The sequence below is a fragment of the Marmota monax genome, unplaced genomic scaffold (assembly GCF_021218885.2).
Source record: "Marmota monax isolate L192 unplaced genomic scaffold, Marmota_monax_Labrador192_F-V1.1 WCK01_AAM20220418_F8-fsc00197, whole genome shotgun sequence".
Taxonomy (NCBI): domain Eukaryota; kingdom Metazoa; phylum Chordata; class Mammalia; order Rodentia; family Sciuridae; genus Marmota; species Marmota monax.
In genome coordinates this window covers 2,830,683-2,851,748 of record NW_026694815.1, presented here as the reverse complement: position 1 = coordinate 2,851,748, position 21,066 = coordinate 2,830,683, and the positions used below count along the sequence as shown (strand labels likewise).

General features: G+C 35.4%; 1 protein-coding gene across 5 annotated transcripts in view; it reads right to left on the bottom strand.

Annotated features, from left to right (window-relative positions):
- Nucleotides 1-3,631: 3,631 nt before the first annotated feature.
- The window catches only part of Slc7a2 (solute carrier family 7 member 2), a 67,152-nt gene continuing 49,717 nt past the window's right edge, over nucleotides 3,632-21,066 (bottom strand). For 4 of the 5 annotated variants that reach the window (XM_046425954.2, XM_058573118.1, XM_046425952.2 and 1 more), the window contains 7 exons: nucleotides 19,711-19,933; nucleotides 17,609-17,748; nucleotides 14,652-14,754; nucleotides 11,733-11,938; nucleotides 10,523-10,689; nucleotides 9,695-9,803; nucleotides 3,632-8,683 (listed from right to left, as the gene is read on the bottom strand). In XM_046425954.2, coding sequence (XP_046281910.1) covers nucleotides 8,487-8,683; nucleotides 9,695-9,803; nucleotides 10,523-10,689; nucleotides 11,733-11,938; nucleotides 14,652-14,754; nucleotides 17,609-17,748; nucleotides 19,711-19,933 — 1,145 coding nt within the window. In that variant the 3' untranslated portion in view covers nucleotides 3,632-8,486. Of the gene's footprint in view, nucleotides 8,684-9,694; nucleotides 9,804-10,522; nucleotides 10,690-11,732; nucleotides 11,939-14,651; nucleotides 14,755-17,217; nucleotides 17,355-17,608; nucleotides 17,749-19,710; nucleotides 19,934-21,066 lie in introns of all 5 variants that reach the window. The other variant, XM_046425953.2, reaches the window with a different exon arrangement.

The following is a 21,066-nucleotide window of genomic DNA, read 5'->3' as shown; positions in this document are numbered from 1 at the left end:
TAATGTATTAATAGCTTTTCATTAAATCTTTTTGTCTTGTTTTTAAACAGTAATACCCAGAGAAAGAAAATCAGGGCAAAGCACAAAGCTACAAAGTACATACTGAAGAAGATGCTAGAATACTGGCTGACTCTTGAGGTAGGCAAAGTGGAAGACCTGGGGAGAGGAAAAATGGTGCCACATTATGAAGAAGTTTGGCATTAATGAAGAGTAGCACTGGGTTGCTCTGCCTGTGTTTTCTTTTCTTTCTTTCTTTTTTTTGGTACCAGTGATTAAACCGGGGTGCTTAACCACTGAGACATATCCCTACCCCTTTTTATTTTTATTTTGAGACACAGTCTTATTAGTTTGCTTGCAGTCTTGCAGAGTTGTTGAGGCTGGCTTTGATCCTCCTGTCTCAGCCTCCAGAACCCCTAAGATTACAGGTGTGCACCAAGGTACCCAGCTGTATTTTATTTATAAAATAACACTTAACAAAACACTACCTAATTAATCCATTCAAAAGTATTGAAAACCCCCACAGAATTATATGACAGGAAATGATGAAAATAATAAAAATACTCTTTCATGTCTGTTACCCTTCCTATTAGCGACAAAGTATTACATAGACACACTGTCATTTAATTTTCTCCTCTTTATACTTTGATTGTTTTAAAAAATCTTCTGTAAAAACTACCACATAAACTATTCTTATCCCAACTTCTTTGTACCCATGAGTATATCTATAGACACTTAGAAGTGAGATTATTTAGCCAAAGTTCATGATATTTAATATTTTTGATAAATGCTACCAGCTTTCCCTTCTACAAAGCTGTCCATATTTACAACCAGTTCGACTTTCCTCAGGAGCATGTATGCTGACCTATTTCTTTACTGCTCCACCAACACTGAATGTGACCATTCTTTCAATTTTTATAACCTGATAGAGGCAAAAATCACGTTGTGTTCTTTCAGTTCCCATTCTGTTTATTATTATTATTGAAGCTGAGCATCTTATCGTGTGTTTATTAGTCACATATATTTGTCTATTTTTGAAAACTGAGTTCTTTTTATTTTTGCTTTATAATAACAGTTTTATATGTATACATATACACACATATGTACTAGCTATTGAGCTTTTGTGTGTTTTACATATTTTAGACCATTTTCACCCTTCCTTTGTGTTTTTGTTAATGATGCCTTTCTTCAAGCAATTAAAGCACTATTTAATCAATTACATTTTTCAATAACTTCCTTCATGGCTTCTGGGCTTTATGTCTCTTCTGCCTCTAATTATCAAACTAAATCATGATATTTTGTAATTTTGTTGTTCATGTGTAGACTTTAAATCTCCCTATAATTTATTTTTGGTATGGCTGGTTAGATGTTTAGCTTTTTATTTATTTATTTATTTATTTTTGTAGGATGGTCATTATTTCACCATTTGGTTCTTTCTCTTTTTTGAGCTGGCTTTTAGTATGTATCAAATACATATGTAAATGGATCTTTTTTGTTTTATTTTATTCTACTGATATTTTTATACCTAGGGAAATACCACACTGTGTTCATTGCTATGGATGTGTAGTGGGTTTTATTCTTTGGGCCAAGGATGCACTTCATCATTTTTTCTTCTGTTGATTATCCTTGTACATTTTCTTTTCCAAATTAATTTAGAATCAGCATGTTGATCTCCAGAACTGTGAAAAAAATATCTTTCTGCTGTTTAAGTCACTTAATTTGTCGTATTTTTGTAATGGCAGCCCTAGAAAACTGATATAACAGTCCAGAAAAGGATGGGAGTAGGGTTCCAAGAAATATAAGGGCTTTCCAAGACATGTAGTTTCATTTTTTTTTAAATATATTTTTTAAGTTGTTGATAGACCTTTATTTTATTTATTTATATGTGGTGCTGAGAATCAAACCCAGTGCCTCACACATGCCAGGCAAGTGCACTACTGCTGAGCCCCAGCCCCAATGTAGCTTCTTCTTCTTTTTTTTTTAATTTTTTTTTTGTAGATGAGTAGCATGCCCATCTGTCTTTATGTGGTGCTGAGGATTGAACCCAGTGCCTCACATGTGCTAGACAAGCGCTCTGCCACTGAGCTACAGCCCCAGTCCCTCACATGTAGCTTCTTAAATCACATAAATCTCAAGATGAATTTGAATTTGAAAAATAACATTGCCAAAGAAAAAAATTAATAATAACAGGCAATTTTAAGCTGGATTTCTACCAGGACATGATACCCTTGGTCCTTGTGTAAAGAATTATTAGACATCAATGAGCAGGTGGGGGTAGATTCTGAAGACCTCACCAAATGGGGAAACCCCAGAATCCTGAACTATGGTGATGCTATAGTATTTATAGCTTAAAGGACCCAGAACCCAGAAATCAGCTTGCTTTCCACCATGACCGGGGCCATGATGTAGTCCTGGGTCTCTTGCTAATGCAGTCTCTGCTTTGTGTCTTTCTATTCCTGACGACTGCTCCAGTCTTGGTAGAACAAGGCCTCTTTACCCACATTTATGACCTCTCAAATCTCTGGTATCTAAACATATTTAAGAGGTGGCTATCAACCATTACCAAAAAGATTCACATAAGTAAATCCGTTTTGCACTGAGTTTCTTTCCAGTTTCACCCATACTTTGGCCTACTTTAAAACAGTTGAGGTAATGTGTTGATGGGAGTTATTTTTATATGTCTTGGAGAATTTTTTTGAGATATTTTATGGGACGAAATGAATCACTCATCCCACACAGATGGGGACTTCTCAACACAGTCCCTCAAAAACTCATGGATTGTGAGCCCAAGGAGAAATCTTATCTGTGGCCTTCTTTATAAACACTCAGGTCATGTTCGTACCCTTAGGGGGTCCTGCCTGGACCCAGACACAGCTGCTGGGGAGTTCTTCCTTCCTGTGCTCCCATGGTGCCAAAGCAGAGATGGGGCACCCACACTTATTAGCAATGCTAATCAAGACAACAATTAGATACATGGTTTTAGGTATCTACTTAGCAAATTCTTAGCTATTTTAGCATGGTTTCCATGCTGGCTAAATTGCTATCAAAGTGTAAACATTTCAAGGTGTTCCTTTCATTTTACTAGCATCAATATAACTACTATACACCAAGAAATTTCAAAATTAAACTAATTTAAAAGATTTGTAACTTAGAATCATGTTCAAAATACTTTCACTTCTCCCTATCAGAGGGTCAAAAGAGTTGAAGTTGTAAATATTTATTTTCCATACTGAAAAATTTTAGGTGTATAGAACCTTTCACCAGTTATTAAAGGTTATGGTTTGGTGGGATGACCATTGAATAGCTTCCTATAGATCAGAGCATTGTGAAAATGACTGGTCCATGAAATGGCAGTTGAGGTGGTATAGAATCTCACTTGTGAGACCCTGGAGTAGCATGCTTCAGAAGCAACTGATAGTTTTGGGAATGTGCCAAGAAGCTTGAAGATATGGAAAAACATCTCTTTAATGTTGCAGGTCTTGGCAGTTATATAGTAGGCCCCAGGCAAGTATAACAAAATAGTTTCAAAGTAGATCACATTGTATTTCTGAGTTTTAAAGTTCCCCCAGTTAAAAAAGGTATTCAGTCAATATGAAATGCATACTTTTGGTTTGTATGAAACATGCATACTAAATTACTGTCACATTAAAATTTATTTAAAAATACATGATCGCATTAAAAAGCATATTTTACAGTAGTTAAAGCAGCAATAGTTTTTTTATTACAAATTCTAAAAAAAAGAATCCAACTTTAAAAGTAAAAAGACACACTGATTATCATTGAAAACATTAAATTTAAAATTATCTCCTAAACAACAACAAAAAATCTTTACATTAGCACAACTGCAATGTATTTGTTGGGTTTTACAGACATAGAATTGCTGTATGGTTTAGACCCTATCAATAATTTCTTTTAAGTACAATGATAACGAAGCATTAAGACAACTAGACACAGGTAGTAGTGGATCTGAAAAATAAAGGGTCCATTGACCAGTTTTGGGTCAGAGAAACCTATTCTGTTGGTAATAAAAGGTTCTTATGAATTGGGTCGTGGCCATGCACGTCAGTGTACAGGAAGAGCAGAAGGCCCTACTCCTTCCCTGCCAGTTCCAGGAAGCAGCCACTTCTTCTATGACTCATAGATGTTCCTTGGTCCTTATTTATCTGGACATACTCATGGGATATTCAGAACTGAAATTAAGAACCCCAAACAAACTTATTTGCATTTGAAGTCTTTTATATCATATTCTCCCCATTATTCTAAGACCCCACCAACAGGGGTAGCTGGAGCTGCTCACATGGTACAGGCTGTCTGACCCTGGGGTTCTGGTTTTGATGGTGCTATCAGTGGTCAAAGAAGAGTCTTGAAGGCCCAGAGACTGTGGCAGTGGCTTTAGCTATGGTGAGCAACAGCTGAGTACAATGTTCTCAGCAAGCAGTGTTACCCACTGGGTTGGGCCATAACAAAATGCATTTGAAATCAATAAGACTAAACCGTATACATAAAACAATAATGAACAGTATGAACCAACAACTACAACGATAACGGATCAGGCCTCTAAAAATCCAGAAACCAGAAAACTATTTTAAAGTGTTTAAATATAATTATACAAGAAAAAAAAAAAAAAACTCAGCTAAACAAGTTAAGCAACCTTATTTTCACATCCATACATTTAAAAAAAAAATGACCTTTGCTGGCATTAGGTACTATATGATCTTTAGTACTTTTCCCCTTGATATATAAGCACGTTAGAGAACTTTATAAAGTAGAGAACATACAGAGAAGGCACTGTTTTGGCACTAGCAAAAAGGGTAGTTAACTTCATTCACCAGAAATACTCACTAATCACGTGAATCTTAATAATCCATGACGTACACTCTAAACTCAATCCTTGAAAGCCCTGTGGGAATTGTAATTTTGGTGCTGTCACTTGAAGCAATCAGGAGAACGGTGAGGGCAACGGTGCAGGGCAAGGAGAGCTGGAATTTTGGCACGACTTTGTCATGTAGTTTGCAATTCTGGAATATGCCCTGATAGAGATAATAAGGCTCAGCTGCTCTCTCATCATTGAGGGCAATTACTTTCCCTTATACTCCTTGTGAAGTACTCAAATGAATTTAGAAAATATGGTAAAAACAGATTCTAATTAAAAATGTTTTATCAAAAAGAACTGACAGCTAACTTGCCAACACCCAGGACTCAGAAAATATTTTGGCTAATATTTAAAATAAAAAAGTTTAAAAACTTTTTCATTAAAATAAAAAACAGGCTCTTATTCTGCCTTTCATTGGTTGATATCAACTTTGGTAACAGTAAAATTTTATATACTGATATTAGTTTCAACATTGAGATGTTGATACATAGAACTAATGCACATGTGTATGTATCAAATGATATTTTAGTTTTCTTGATGTTTATCTTGGGGGAAAAAGTGGTTAAGCAATTATCTGAATTTTAGTATATACCGAAGGCTCTAACAAGCTTTTCTCATAAGGAGTTTTTAAACTAGAGTATGCACAGTCATCTTCTTAAATGCAGGGATAGCATTGCCTTTTATGGTAATTCACAAAGTATTCCTTTTTAGAGAAAAACATTAAGGAGTCATTATAAGACATTTTCATTGAAAAATGTTGAGAACATAGTTCCTAGTATATAAAGAAAAGTTATGGGAGCTGCTTTTACTTAATCACAATTAAAAGAATGTGATATACTTTTTTTTTTTTTAATTCTGGAGAGGACTTTATATAAATTTGATTGATTACTAGTCAAATCTACATAAAACATTTTGGTAATCCTAAAAAAGTAAATATAACATTTTGTTCAAAGGGTTATAAATTCAAATGCAGGCAACAGAACTGGTGTGTCAGAAAAGGTACAAAGGAAACAAGTAAACAGTGATACCTAAAGTCCCTACCTCTACTCCATTTAGATTACAAAGCACCTGTTATAATATATCTATAATGTAGAGTTCAGTGATTTTATATTAGAAACATGATAAATATTTCTTAATCTATCTATAGAAAATATACATATAAAATTGCTGTATATTTTTAAATAGTTTAAAACCTAAAATACCTATCAATATAAAACACTAATTTTTCTCCACATCAGTTGGCTTTTCTATCCAAATAACAATATCATATCCAAAGCCTACCATAAACACAACTTAATACACTGATGTTTGAAACACACACACACACACACATATACATCACACATACATACATAAACGTGCTTACATACATACAAACAGGCACATCCACTTGAGTCTTCACAGAAAAAATGTGCTGCCATGACCAAGCATCTCTTCATAGACATTTTTGTCTACTAAGCATTTCAATGTGGAAAAAACAATTTTTAACTTAATTCTGCTCCCTAATTGAATACAGTGGGCATAATATTTTAGCTGCCTATCACATTCTAAGCTAATTTCTTAATTTTGTTATAGTAAAAGATTAAAAGATTCATATATGAAATTGTGCACATTTCCTGTGTGAAGGGCCCATTCTACATTGATTCTAGAATAAAAAGGGTCTAAGTGTACTGCTAGAACAGCAAGGATTTCATCCCCACAGTCCTTACTAAAATATTTTGCCCCTTGCTTATTTAACTCCTCCCCTTCAGTAAAACTTGGCTGGGCTTCAGATTTTACCACATGCATCCTGGAAATTGTGGAATGTCAGTAATGAGTTGCGTTAGGGATGCTAAAACATAGCAGCTATAAACATAGGCCTCCTACCTATTAATCTGATATTCAATTAAAACAACTCCTGACTACACAATATAATTGTAACTTGAATAGCATCAATAAGATAACTGATCTCCTAAAAGAAATGTCAGAAAACAAATGTTTTCCTTGCCTTTGGATTAGGGGGATCAACTAGCATGCTTGGTAACACTCACCCAGGTGTTCTGGGATGCCACCCACCTGTAAGTGTCTAGCTCTAGCCTCCTCTAATGAACCATTTAAATATTTGCACAAAAAGTCATTCATGAGGAGCAAAACACATTTAAGATGAATTTATGATCCACTATAAGGTAAAATATAGAACGTAGAATATTTTAACATATACAATTTATTCAGAGACAAAGGTTATCATGTTTATATAGCTTTAATTCAGTTTGGTTAATTTTTTAGTTTAAAGCTTTAAGTAATTATGTTCTTCAAATTCTTCAAAAGAATTCCCCACTTATTGATGGCTATTGTGAAACACTGCAACTGGTACTAATAGTTTAACTGGTACTAACAGCTTAAATGACTGTTAGTCATTTAAAAGCAAAGGAAATAAAAAGTGCTAAAAGATTTATTGGGGAGCAGGGTGGAAGACTTCCCTAAGTGCTTCCAAAAGAAACAACAGAATCAAAATAGATCTTAACTCCTTAAACTGGGTCAAATGCCCTTTACTATCCAAACAGGCACTTTAATATCAGAATAGGGGAGTTGTTTCTTACATTCTTGCATCTTTTCCTCTACTTGGTGTTGTAAAGGTAGAATTTGCTATTGTATCCCCTCACACTTAGGATAAGACAAAATAATAGAAAAAGAGGAGTGAATTTTGTGCCTGTTTAGTTAAAAATGTTGAACTGTGATCAGGTCCTACAAAAAATGTATGAATTATTCCATCAACTGAGTCATTTGTCAGATTCTACTGGTTTAAGTGACTTCCATTTATTCCTGCTTTCAGGCCATGGGGCCCACCTCACTCCTTAGTTTTAAGAGTCCCAAGTAGATCACAGTACATCTCACAAGCACTTCAGTGGGTTGAGGGTGCAGACGGTGCAGGTATCTCACCTCTAAGGACCATAGCTTGCAAAGAAGAGTTGCAGGGGATGCCATCTGGTGACATGGAATGCCATTCTGTCCTGCATATAACAGCAGAAGCAAATGCTCCTTCTGGCTGAAGTTAGCAAACTGTTGTACCACACAGGAAAAAACTGAACTAAACTCATTACTGGTATTTACAACTTAAAGAAAAGGCTCATTCTTTATCCCCTCACCCCTATCAGTGATAGACATGATAGTGGGCAACTGCATCTTTAGTGTACCTGCACTGACATTAACGAAGCCTATTAAGGAAAAGCAATCATTATTTCCCCAACCACAGAGGGCACGTATAAAACACTTTCTATTCAGTGATTTACCTCTATTTAGGTATGTGCAGTATATGCCACCAATTATGACAATACTGGTGTGATGTGACAAAATAATAGTAAAATACACCAACTAACTTTTAACATTCATGTTCCCAAACACATACCTACATTCACACATACACACACACATACACTATTTTAGGGATATTCATCACTGAGAAGAGAGCTCAGGAGGTTTCCCATGCATATAATTCACCAAGTGAGGAGATACAATTCAGGTGAACTGTGCACGCCGCAATCCCATGACAACCTAGCATGATGATGACATCCTGTCATAGTTTATTCAATGTAGGATATGTACGTAAGACTGTGGACCAGCTCTGCTCCTGCAAGCATTAGCATTCACTTGTCTTTTCATGGAATATGAAAGGCAAACTGAGATTTCTTTGGTGATGGTCATTTGGTTGAATGGCAGATTTTTCCTCTGCTGTTGTATTAATGTTGTCTGAATAAGCATCTTCATCATCTTCTTCATCCCTTGGGTTACCCTCCAGGCTGTGTCTAATGCCGTAAGCAAAGTAAATAAGAAAACCTTTTGGAGGGAAAAAAACAACAACAAAGTTTTAGGTGTGTCAGAAAGTAACTCTTCATCTGGGAAATTTAACATACAACTTAATAGGTTTTCCCCTCTTCTCTTTCTGGCATTTTAGAAGAATGGAATGCAAATACAAGGTACCCCATAGCATGTCTCCTCTATATTTTTCTGGTAGAAAAATGTACTTCTTTATTTTCAACTTTATAGCATGCATTTTTCTCTAAATAAATGTTTTTCAGGCAATGTTTATATGGAATAAAATTATATGTATGTTTTCAAAACTCAATATCATACTTTCAACAAAATGACATGTAGGTAAAGACTAAAATTACATCTTAAATATGCATGGTGGACTATCACAGTCATGGTTAGTTATTCTGGAAAGCATGTCCTATGTTAATAAAACATGGATATGCCTTCCACATGTCACTATCACCAGGAGAGGCCAAAGAATGGTGTATACAGGAACTGTCAATCAACGGTCATGCTAACTGTGTGAGGCTAAGAGGTGATGTTTTACGTATTCTTTTAAGGTAATTACATATATGCAAGCATTTTGCTGTGTTTTGGTTATATTTTAGAGAACTGGGTGAGAATTTGGGTTGATATGACATTACTTTTTCTGTGCTTCATTTTTCTCATTCATAAGTTGGAGAAAATAGAACCCAAGTGGTTTTCCAGGCTTACTGAGAGATTTACATTAAAAAAGGGATCTGAGGGACTGGAAATATCTTTGGGTGGTACGGCATTTGCCTAGCATGTGCGAGAGCCTGAAGTCTATCCCCAGCACTTCAAGCACAACAAAAAACAAACAAACAAACACAAAAAAACAGGTATGTAAAAAATACCTGAGAAAGAAAACACTGATGTATTCTAAGACTTGGGATAGGAAGGAACTGAAGAATTTTAAAAAGCTTGAAGTTAGAGAGGAAATATTCTCTAATGACAGCCCATGAAAAATGAAAGAGAGGGCCAAAGTTCCCAAAACTAATACATTAAAAAACTTACCAAGAGCCATCCAAATGCTGAATCTGACCCAAGTATCTGCACTCAATTGGACCATCAGGTAAATGTTCACCAGGATGCTAAATGCTGGCAAAAATGGTAAGAATGGAACCTAAGAGGAAAAGGACATCTTTTTAAACTCATATTTTTATACTCATATTTGAAAGCATATTCCTCAAATGATTCCAAAATTACGCAATAAATTTGTCATAATTACTCTCAAAATGCATCATTAAATTTATATTCTTCCAAGAAAACCAATCCAAGTAAAAAATGTACTTCTAGAGACTGCTGAAAGGAGAGACACATTTCAGATTATTTACTGAAGCTCAAAGCAATAGGAGATTTGCATCACCACCAAGATAAAGTGGGTTAAGGGCTTATCCGTCTACTATAGAAATCAACAGGGCATGCCTCTGGAACTCTGTGTATACATGGTAACCCTCTTCCAGCCCAAGCCTGCTCTCACTTCTAATAGGACATGATTATTACAGAGGAAGGGCTTTCGATGGGAATAAATGTGAGAGGGCTTTGAATCTCTAAATATATTCCAATTATTTTTCTGATATTACAGATTAGTAAAAAAATTTGTTTATTACCCTATATAAAAATCTTGCATTAGGAGCATATCCAAATTTTAGCAATGGGGAGTACAACAGCCAATATAGAGGGAATACTGTGACAAAAGGGACATGTCCAGGAATTTTGATATTCTTGTTCATGGGTTAACATTGTTAGAATTAGTATTTTTTTAAAAAAACAACTCACAGTTCAAACAGAGGGAAGTAAGTGCACACAATGTTTAGGATCTCTAATCCCCACCACACATACCATAAAGGCTACTTTTTGCTGATTTTGTGGCTGCCTCCAAATAGTGAGGATGACGGTGATGCAGAGAACGAGAAACAGCACGAGAAGAGCGAGGCTCCAGGCTTCCCTCCTGGCAATAGCCTGGACTCCATAAGTGGTCAGAATACTCAGGCCCAATATGAGGAATGCTGCAAGGTGTAAGTATTAAAATGAAGTCAGCATGTGCACTTCACTTCCGCAGTTCTAAGTCTATTCTGATACAACATGAGTTCTTTATATATGTGCTTCACTGAATATAAAGATTATTTGCTTCCTCCTTTCTTCTTTTGCATTGGGAAAAGAGATGGTTGATTTTACTGATTTAAGAAACACTGTATGATTCTGCATTACCGTCTGCTTAGACAACAACCTTCTCACTTGGTGCTACCATCTTGCTTTCCTTGCCCATATGCCATCTGGAACCTCATTTGCTACTCTCTGACTATATTACATGGACTGATGGGATGCTATAGAGGGTAGACAGTTCCCCCGCTTTTTTTTTCCCCCAATGAGAGATGGCAAGTGTATTTTAAGCTGTTGCAAACATAAAGTGATAATTCAGATGGATAATATTATATGACCTGCATCATTTCTCCCTGTTTCAGACAATGACATGATTCCTAGTCTATATTAGAGGGTCCTCTAACTCTTCTTCAGAGAAACCTCTTCTTCCCTGGCTTGCCAGCAATAATCTTGTGCCATAAAAGCCTTGTGAAAGCAAGGACCATCTCTCCTACTACTCCAAGTGCCCAGCAGGGTGCCACACCGATGATGATCAAGAAAAGTCACTGGATTTACGGGTAATTAGATAACTGGGTGAGCAAACAAAGATTTACTACATTGCCTCCCAATCCTATCAGATTCCGGTTCCATTATTGGAAGAGGTATTTGACTTGATAGACTTAAAGCAGAGTATCCTAACAGCCAGTGAAATGTTTTGCACTTCTGCAACTCTTTCCTTAGGAAATTTCTTCCTTTCTTCTTCAATTATCAAGACACAATAAACCTATCTTGATAATACTCACATAATCTCAACTACACATAACTTGTTAGGTGGAAATTTCAGGACTCAAATTGGTTGCTAACATAGGTTAGAGCAACACAAGTCCTACTGTCCTCTTTCTTTCACTTCATTCTGGCTCCATCTACACACATCTGCTGGTCTTTACAACATGCAGTGAGGAAGACTTACCTAGGAATCCTACCAGAAAGCTCACGAGAGAAGCCGACTGTCGTGTAGGCAGAGCAGAGGGGCTAAAGAGTGTTCGCAGGCTGAAGCCTTGTTGTTGCAGCATGATGACTTGGGACTCACTTTTTGAGGCTGTATCGGCACATGATCCCAGAGCTTCTTTCTCAGGGGAGTATTTGGGCTGCTCATAACATAAACCAGGCTGGTACCTATCCCAAATAGATACTTGTGTCTTTATTTTCAAAGAGACATTTGGCTCAAATGAAACCAGCAGCTACAACTCTTTTTTTTTTTTTTTTTATAATTACCTATATTTTATTTTTATTTTTTTAATTTTTTATTGTTGGTTGTTCAAAACATTACATGTTTCTTGATATATCATATTTCACACTTTGATTCAAGTGGGTTATGAACTCCCATTTTTACCCCATATACAGATTGCAGAATCACATCAGTTACACATCCATTGATTTACATATTGCCATACTAGTGTCTGTTGTGTTCTGCTGCCTTTCCTATCCTCTACTATCCCCCCTCCCCTCCCCTCTTCTCTCTCTAACCCCTCTACTGTCATTCATTTCTCCCCCTTGTATTATTTTTCCCTTTCCCCTCACTTCCTCTTGTATGTACTTTTGTATAACTCTGAGGGTCTCCTTCCATTTCCATGCAATTTCCCTTCTCTCTCCCTTTCCCTCCCACCTCTCATCCCTGTTTAATGTTAATCTTCTTCTCCTGCTCTTCGTCCCTACTCTGTTCTTAGTTACTCTCCTTATACCAAAGAAGACATTTGGCATTTGTTTTTTAGGGATTGGCTGGCTTCCCTTAGCATAATCTGCTCTAATGGCATCCATTTCCCTGCAAATTCTATGATTTTGTCATTTTTTAATGCAGAGTAATACTCCATTGTGTATAAATGCCACATTTTTTTTTTATCCATTCGTCTATTGAAGGGCATTTAGGTTGGTTCCACAGTCTTGCTATTGTGAATTGAGCTGCTATGAACACTGATGTAGCAGTGTCCCTGTAGCATGCTCTTTTTAGGTCTTTAGGGAATAGACCGAGAAGGGGAATAGCTGGGTCAAATGGTGGCTCCATTCCCAGCTTTCCAAGAAATCTCCATACTGCTTTTCAAATTGGCTGCACCAATTTGCAGTCCCACCAGCAATGTAGAAGAGTACCCTTTTCCCCACATCCTCGCCAGCACTTGTTGTTGTTTGACTTCATAATGGCTGCCAATCTTACTGGAGTGAGATGGTATCTTAGGGTGGTTTTGATTTGCATTTCTCTGACTGCTAGAGATGGTGAGCATTTTTTCATGTACTTGTTGATTGACTGTATGTCCTCCTCTGAGAAGTGTCTGTTCAGGTCCTTGGCCCATTTGTTGATTGGGTTGTTTGTTATCTTATTGTCTAATTTTTTGAGTTCTTTGTAGCTACAACTCTTAAGTAGGACATGTTACAAAGTCATACTGTATGTAATCAAGTGACTCTTCCCACGACCCAGACACATGATGTGCCGACCCAGGTCACAAACCTCTTCAATAAAACATCTGTAGCAACCCTGGATTTTCTCTGATAACACTTAATTAGAAAGTTATACAATAGATGCAAAAAACAGTTAAATTTTAAGGTGAGGCAATTGTGACAATAGGATAATTGTTTCTGAAATTGTCTAAGCTCAAAGGAAATGAAGTTCATGGAAACAGTATAGAAACTTTGGCTAAATACCAGCTACCGAATAGTGTAATCTCTTCAGGTTGGTATTCAAAGGCCTCATCATAGTCTGGTCTCATTTCCACTAACTTTCCAATCTGACTCCTGTAGTTTAACCCAGACTAGCTCATCTAACCATTTTGCCTTCTCCCTACCCAGTGCATACCATTTTCCTTTATGATTTGTGCCCTCTTCCTCTATAGAAAGTTGTCAAGATAGCAGCCTGCACCTCCTACCACAGGCCCCACCTCCTGGTATCTCCCCCATCCTTCTCCAGTGAGGCCTCTTCTTCTGAGCAGCCTTTGCTTACTTTAGAAAGTAGTATTTTCCCTCCATATAAAGAAATATGCTCACTGAGAAAAAATACACTAAAGTATACAGAAGAAAATTAAAACCACCTGGAACCACTCCCAGTGTTAATCACTGTTAGCATTTTGGTACAATTTCATCCAGACATATATGTGTATATACATATATCAATTCTTTATGTAAACATGTTATTTAAGTAAGCTCAGATGCTATATATAGGTTTACATCCTGAAACTGACATATATATCCACACAATTATCATTTTATTTGCTGTAAAAGAATCCACTGAATAAATGTATCCTCATTTATCTAACCATTCTCTTTTTGATAGGTTAGTTGCATTTTTTTTCACTCTTGTAAATTTACCTTTTCCATGAACATCTTTTAAATCTATCTCTGCATGCTTCTTTTTTAAATTTGTTTTAGTTACACATGACAGTACAATGATCTTGACATATCATACATTTGAATCAGACAGGGTTTAATTTCTCATTGTTCTGAATGTACAGGTTGCAGAATCATATTGGTCATGCAGTCACATATATACATACAGCAATAATAATGTGTGCATGCTTCTTCAATTAAACTTTTAGTGTAAAATTTTGGCACTGAATTATCGGGACAAAAAGTATTGTATATTTAAATGTCTTTATACATTATAAGAAATTACCATTTACATAGATTGGGCCAACCTATCACTAATGATCAAACTGTGCTCAATTCTTTGCTAAAGACCAAGGCTGCTTCTGCTTCTGCCACTTTACAATGATTTTTAATGACGGACATGGCCTCTCACCTTGTCAGACTATTGGCATCCTTGAAAGAAAGGATGGTAAGACCCATTTTCTTTACTCCCAGAGCCCTACCTGGCACATGCCTTTCAGAACCAGTGGCAACTCACCTGAGAATGAGCACACAGGCTGCGACCAGAGAGTAGGCCATAAGGGTGCCAATGGACATCATGTCCACAAGTGCCTTCAGGTCAAAAAGAAATGCCATCACAGCTATTGGGAGAAGAAAAGGAAAAAAGACCAAGTTCATGACCTCAGATGAAATTCAATACAGTTAATCACTTGACTCAGGGACAAATAACTGGCACTTTTTTAAAAATTTCAATATCAATGACAAATTAAAGTATAGAAAATATATTTCTCATAGTTATAAAGTGTTCTTTAGGTCATATAAATTGCTAATCAGTCTTCAAAGACTCTCAGCTGTCTAGCAAGTACAAAATACGTCTCATTTATTATTTGCAACACATTTGTCCTGACAAACAGTGAAAATATATGATAGAATACTGTCCTGGGATGTCTCAGAAGAAAAACTTTGCTAGCAAATACTGGCTAGCTCATTATTAAAAATCATTAAAAAATTTCAGAGAGTTTTCATATAGAAGTTATATAGTCATTTTAATTTCTATCTGTATTAAGAAGTACATACAACTCAAAAACTTTGAAATGAGTTTGAAAAATTAAACAATACAATAATTTTCAATTCAATATTTCTAATATAGATGAAATTCTACTGTGATTAAAGCTATACATTCCAGGTAGACTGGTTAGATGTGAGAGACCAGTTTGTGGTTCTGCACACCAAATCCCAATGATGTTAGCAAGTAAAATATACTTTAATATTAACTTAAATTTATCACATATTAGTCCTTATCCTATAAGTAGAGAATGTCACATTACATTTACATGGTATTCTAGACCTCTCTCTGAAAGATGTATATCTTATGATTTCATTTCATCTTTAAGTCAATGATCTTATGAGATGGGAAATAATTTCAGTTTACCTATGTAAAATAGCTGCTATTGGACCATTTTTGACCCAAAACCCAGCATTTGCCCATAGTCTGACCTAACCGGATTATCCCCATTTTATAGACAGGTTAACTCAGCAAGGCTACAATCACCAGGCTGAGGCAGAGCTCCACCTAAACCAACATCCCTGCACTCCTTCTACAATACTACATCTTTTCTTTAAATACACTGTAAGCCTAACTTCAAAAACTCTTTATTGCTAGTATACTTAATTTTAATATGTTGTATAAGGATCACAGTGAAATAAAGTAGTTAGAGAGGAAAATATGATTGATTATCCATACAGGCAAGTAAGGTCTGAGAGTCCAAAATAACCAAAATATAATATTTCAGAGCATTAAAAGAAGAATTCCATTACAATTACCTTCTTTCATTATTAACTTCTACATCTTATTATGCTGCTAAATTACATTATTTTCAAGTGGAAAGGGATACATTATTTTTAAAATTCTGAATACAAAGTATTATTGGGCAATAGTTTTACTTAAAAGAGAAAAAGGTTTTAGAGATTAAATAAAATGTGTGATCCTTTGACAAGAAAAATTTATGAACTATCTTTAATACTGTAATGCACTGATAAATAAAATGATCTTTGGGTCATCCAGTTCAATCTTTATTTTATAGGGACAGAAATCTGAGAAAACACATGACCTGACCTTCTAATCTACACCTTGTCAACTGTCAGATTTATTGAAAAATGTTCAAAGTGAAACTTTTTCAGCAAATACTTTCTAGCCCTGAAATCTCATTTCATATATAATGAAGCATTAGCCCTCTCTAAGTCCCCAATATATCAGAGCTTTAACAAAATTATTTTGACTTAAATGTCTACTACCAAGACTATATCATTTTATATATATATATAAAACTTTCTATTGTTTTTATCCTGCTTCCTATAACAGTCCTTTAAGACCATTCTTTTCAAGCTGTAGAATCTCTGAAATTTTTTGCATGCAATAAGAATCTGGCCGAAGGCATTTTACAAGGATATTAAGACATGTCAAAATGTAGGCAATCTGGATTTTCTGAATGTAAGTTACACGTCCAAATTGGTGCAAATACAACTAGATTCCAAATGGGGTAAGAGGATATTGTAAGTCTTAGAGAACTAGGCACCCAGGAAGGAGGGATGCCACAGTACTGAGGGCAGCGAGTATAATGGCCAGCCAGAGGTTATTTTTTATCTTTGACATTTCTCAATACTTTAATCAAGGAGGGGTGAAGTTTAACTTTCAAAAAATCCTAGAATCATTATTTTAAAATTAATATTTCCCAAATTAAGTGATTCTTCAATTAAAATATTCTGTATCAAAAATAGAATTTCATGTGCTCATTCATCAATTAAAAAAGTATACCCAATACATATTGAAGAAGCATTATTTTATAACCTTTGCACATCAGTTAGAAGTCCAAATGGTTAAAATAATGACATAATTTAAAAATCTCAAAAGATCAATTAAGGATGAATTTCAATTTACCACCACCACCACAATTTTCAAATGTTAATCCCAATGCTCATACATTAATTTATCCATGATTTTGTTCTTAACTTACATGCACAGCATGCAGACCCACTTTCTAAGTCCATGCATGCGCACAAAATGCTCCAGTCCAGTGCTGAAGAAGCCTATGTGTAAAGCTTACCAGAAATGACCCCTGCAGTCAACGTGGCAGCAACTGGTGACTGCCTCTTACTCACTCTGGCAAGAAATCTAAACAGTAAACCATCCCGGGCCATGGCAAACAGAATGCGGGGTAAAGGAAACATAGAGCCCAGAAGACTAGAACAGAAAAATTCATAATCCACATGTAAGTTATTTTAAGTATTATTCCAGAAAGGTATATACACAGGTAAAGACTGGACATAGTAACATGCAGAACCAAAAAATTCAAAACAAGAACAAGTCACAAAAAATTACTGAACTATTGAACTTCGTATCAATCAAAACAGGTGATCACCTAACTTTCTATTCTTTCTCAGAATCCTTGATGAAAAAGATCCCCCTTTTCTCAACAGACATCAACCCTCTCTCACCTGCCACTGCACCCGATGATAAAGTAGCAATTATTGGTGTCTTCGTTTTGGAATTGATTTGAGCTAGACATTTGAAAAGCAACCCATCCTCCGCCATAGCATAGATTACCCGAGGCATTGGGAAAATGGATCCAAGAAGACTGAATGAAAAGCAAAGACATGCAGTATGGCAAACACATTCATGCAAGATTACACCTCAGCACTGAAATCAAGTAACTGTGTACAAATCAGCTGGACAGCTATAATTATGAAGTATATTATTTTAAAATGCACTATGATTGGACATTTAAAAATATTTGACAATACATTGTACTAGTCGTTATTTTGTTCCAGATTATTTGCCCAACCAAATTATCACACTGAAAACAATATTGCAAGTAAGTCATCTGTGTGCATCTTACTGAATTAAAATGAAATAATTAGACATTACCAAAAAAACCAAATTAATATCATTAAGACATTTTTGGTGACAATAATTCATAAATAAAATTCCTAAATTAACACATAATTAAAGAAGAGATTAAGCAGCTGTATCTCATATTCAGTAACTATGCATTTTTATATTATCATTATTTTTCATCATATAGACTAATCTTTGATCAAATTGGTAATAATTCCCAGCATCACAAGATAATTAAAGCTGATACAGGTTTTTTAAAAAAATCAACTTACTGCAAATGTAGTACAGAGAAGTAGCCACAACTAAAAGTTAGTAACAGTAAAGTTTAACAAGAATTTTGCTTAAGATTTTTAATTACTTGTGTTTCTAGTAATACCATTCCATCTATTATTTAGTTGTAGAAGATGAACACTAAAGAGAAAACAAGTAAAATGCTTTATTTTTAAAAATCCATTTTCTCTTTTAATAAAGGTGTGTTGAGCTTAATCACAGATGAATCTCTGTCCAACCCTTCTAAGACTACAGTGACACAATATGTTTACAATTCTGAGTTTTTAAACCATGTGAAGGTCTTCAAAATAAACCTCAACACTAGCAGATGGCTGAGAAACCCACAATAGCAATTTCTTTCTTTTTTGAGATCTTACAATACTACTCAGGCTGGCCCCAAACTCCTGGGCTCAAGTAATCCTCCTGCCTCAGCCTCCTCTGTGACTAAAACTATAGGTGTACACTACTGTGTCCAGGTCACAGAATAATTTCTAATTGCCACTCAACATTATTATGTTTTAAAAAAATAAAAGGAATTCTGAAATAAAACTACACTGAAAGTTATATTTATTTTTCTAATTTGACTTTTAGAAAATTACTTTCACTCAAAACATTAGTAATCAGGCAAAAAGATTAATTTTCTCTTTGTAAAAATATTCTATAGTACAATGTACCATATTAGGGTAAAATTTTACTTTTGATCATGTATTAATTGGAAATATGGATAACTCAAAAAAAAAAAAACCAAGATATGAATCCTAAAGTATTAAAACGAACAGCAACTGAATATGACCATGTAAGATTCAAATACCCTTTTCTCTTCAGATAAATAGGATATGAACTTCCACCATTAATTTGAGAATGGTAATTTCTATTTCTAGAGCAAGTTCATTCTGAAAAGTCTATGCTCATAATAAAAAGCATATGTTTATATTTTAAAATGATACAACACGTATCTTCCACTCATACAGACTCAGTATTACTTTAAGGGACAGCAGGAAGTGCCAAGTCTGCATACAGTTTCAGACCGTCTAACACTGCAAGCAACACCAAGGCCAGCAGAAAAACGTACCACAGTTAGATTCCTAAAGTTTTATAACACACACTTATACAAAGATGAGTGACATATATGTGTTTGTGCTGATGCCATATATATTTGAGTAGAAGCTTGGACCATCCATATCTTGAAAAGCTAATTCTAAACTGATGGGGAAAAGGGCTTTTTGTTTTAATCAATTAATATTATTACATGGCAATTCAGTGCAAACTGTTTAGTGAGAGCACACAGCTGCAAAATAAGTTCATCATGTTAGGATATTTTTAGAACATACAAAGGCAATTTTTTTTAGATACTAACTGTACTTTTATTTTTCATCATATAGACTAATGGAGGAACCCAAACTGCCCCTACCCCAAAGGCAAAGCAATGTACCTTGTTGACAACGCACACAGAGAGCCTGCTGCAACAACATATTTGGCAGGGCCCCATCCAACATACTCAAATGCCACTGGAAGGGGGCTTTTTTCATCGAGGAGGTAGTAGGGCATCATAAGTGTCAAAGCTGCAGAGACCCCGAAATAAGCCATAAAGCAAACAAGCAAAGAAGTCACTATTCCAATGGGAATAGCTTTCTGGGGATTCCGGACCTCTTCGCCTAAGGAAAGAAACAAAAGATATTCATGCTTAATATAAAATAAAATTAAGGGCAAAGAACTTAATGTGGGTCAAATTCTTCCTGTCCTCCATGATGATTCTACTCTGCACCTGTCCCTGCTGTTTTCTTAGATTGATCCACTTATTTGACACAAAACTTCCCCTCTTTTTTTTGAAAGTACTTAGCTATTACATAAAAATCTAATTTCCAGAGGGAGAAGTCACGCATTTTAAAAAAAGAGAAGTTTCCCATTTAAAAAAAAAAACAAAAAAACATATCAGCATTCTTAAGGATTTAGGGATAGGCCTACAGTCTTAATCCACTTGGAAAATGACTCATCCACAGAGATTAAATGACTTCCATGACACTCTGTAGGCTCTTAAACATGAAGGCTTCCCATAAACTTATTTCTAAAGGAATTCTAGTTGCAATATAAAAAAAGAATATTTTGTATCCTTACAAAATTAGGCATTACCCAAAACATGGTCAACTATATTATAAGGTCATGTAATGGTAAGAACCCAGAGGAAATACTTGCAGAGTGATTCTTCTTTTAAAAATTTGTTCTTTTTAGATACACATGACTGTAGAGTGTATTTTGACATATTATACACACATGGAGTTTAACTTATTCTATTTAGGATCTCATTTTTGTGGTTGTGCATGATGTGGAGTTTCACTGGTTGTGTATTCGTATATGTACATATCTGAATTGTTAGGAAATAGGAAAGTTATATGTAAGATTCATTTTGTTTCTTATTTCCATACCCCCTCCCTTCCCTTTATCCCCCTTTGTCTAATCCAATGAATTTCTATTCTTCCCTCCCCACCCCCTTTATGTGTTAGCATCCACATATCAGAGAGAACATTTGGCCTTTGGTTTTTTGGGATTGGCTTATTTCATTTAGCATGACAGTCTCCAGTTCTATCCATTTACTGGCAAATGCCATATTTCATTCTTCTTTAAGGCTGAGCAATATTCCATGGTATAAATATACTGCATTTTATTTATCCATTCATCTGTTGAAGGGAATCTAAGTTGGTTCCATAGCTTAACTATCGTGAATTATCGAGCTGCTAACTGACTTGGCTGTGTTACTGTGGTATGCTGATTTTAAGTCTTTTGGGTATAA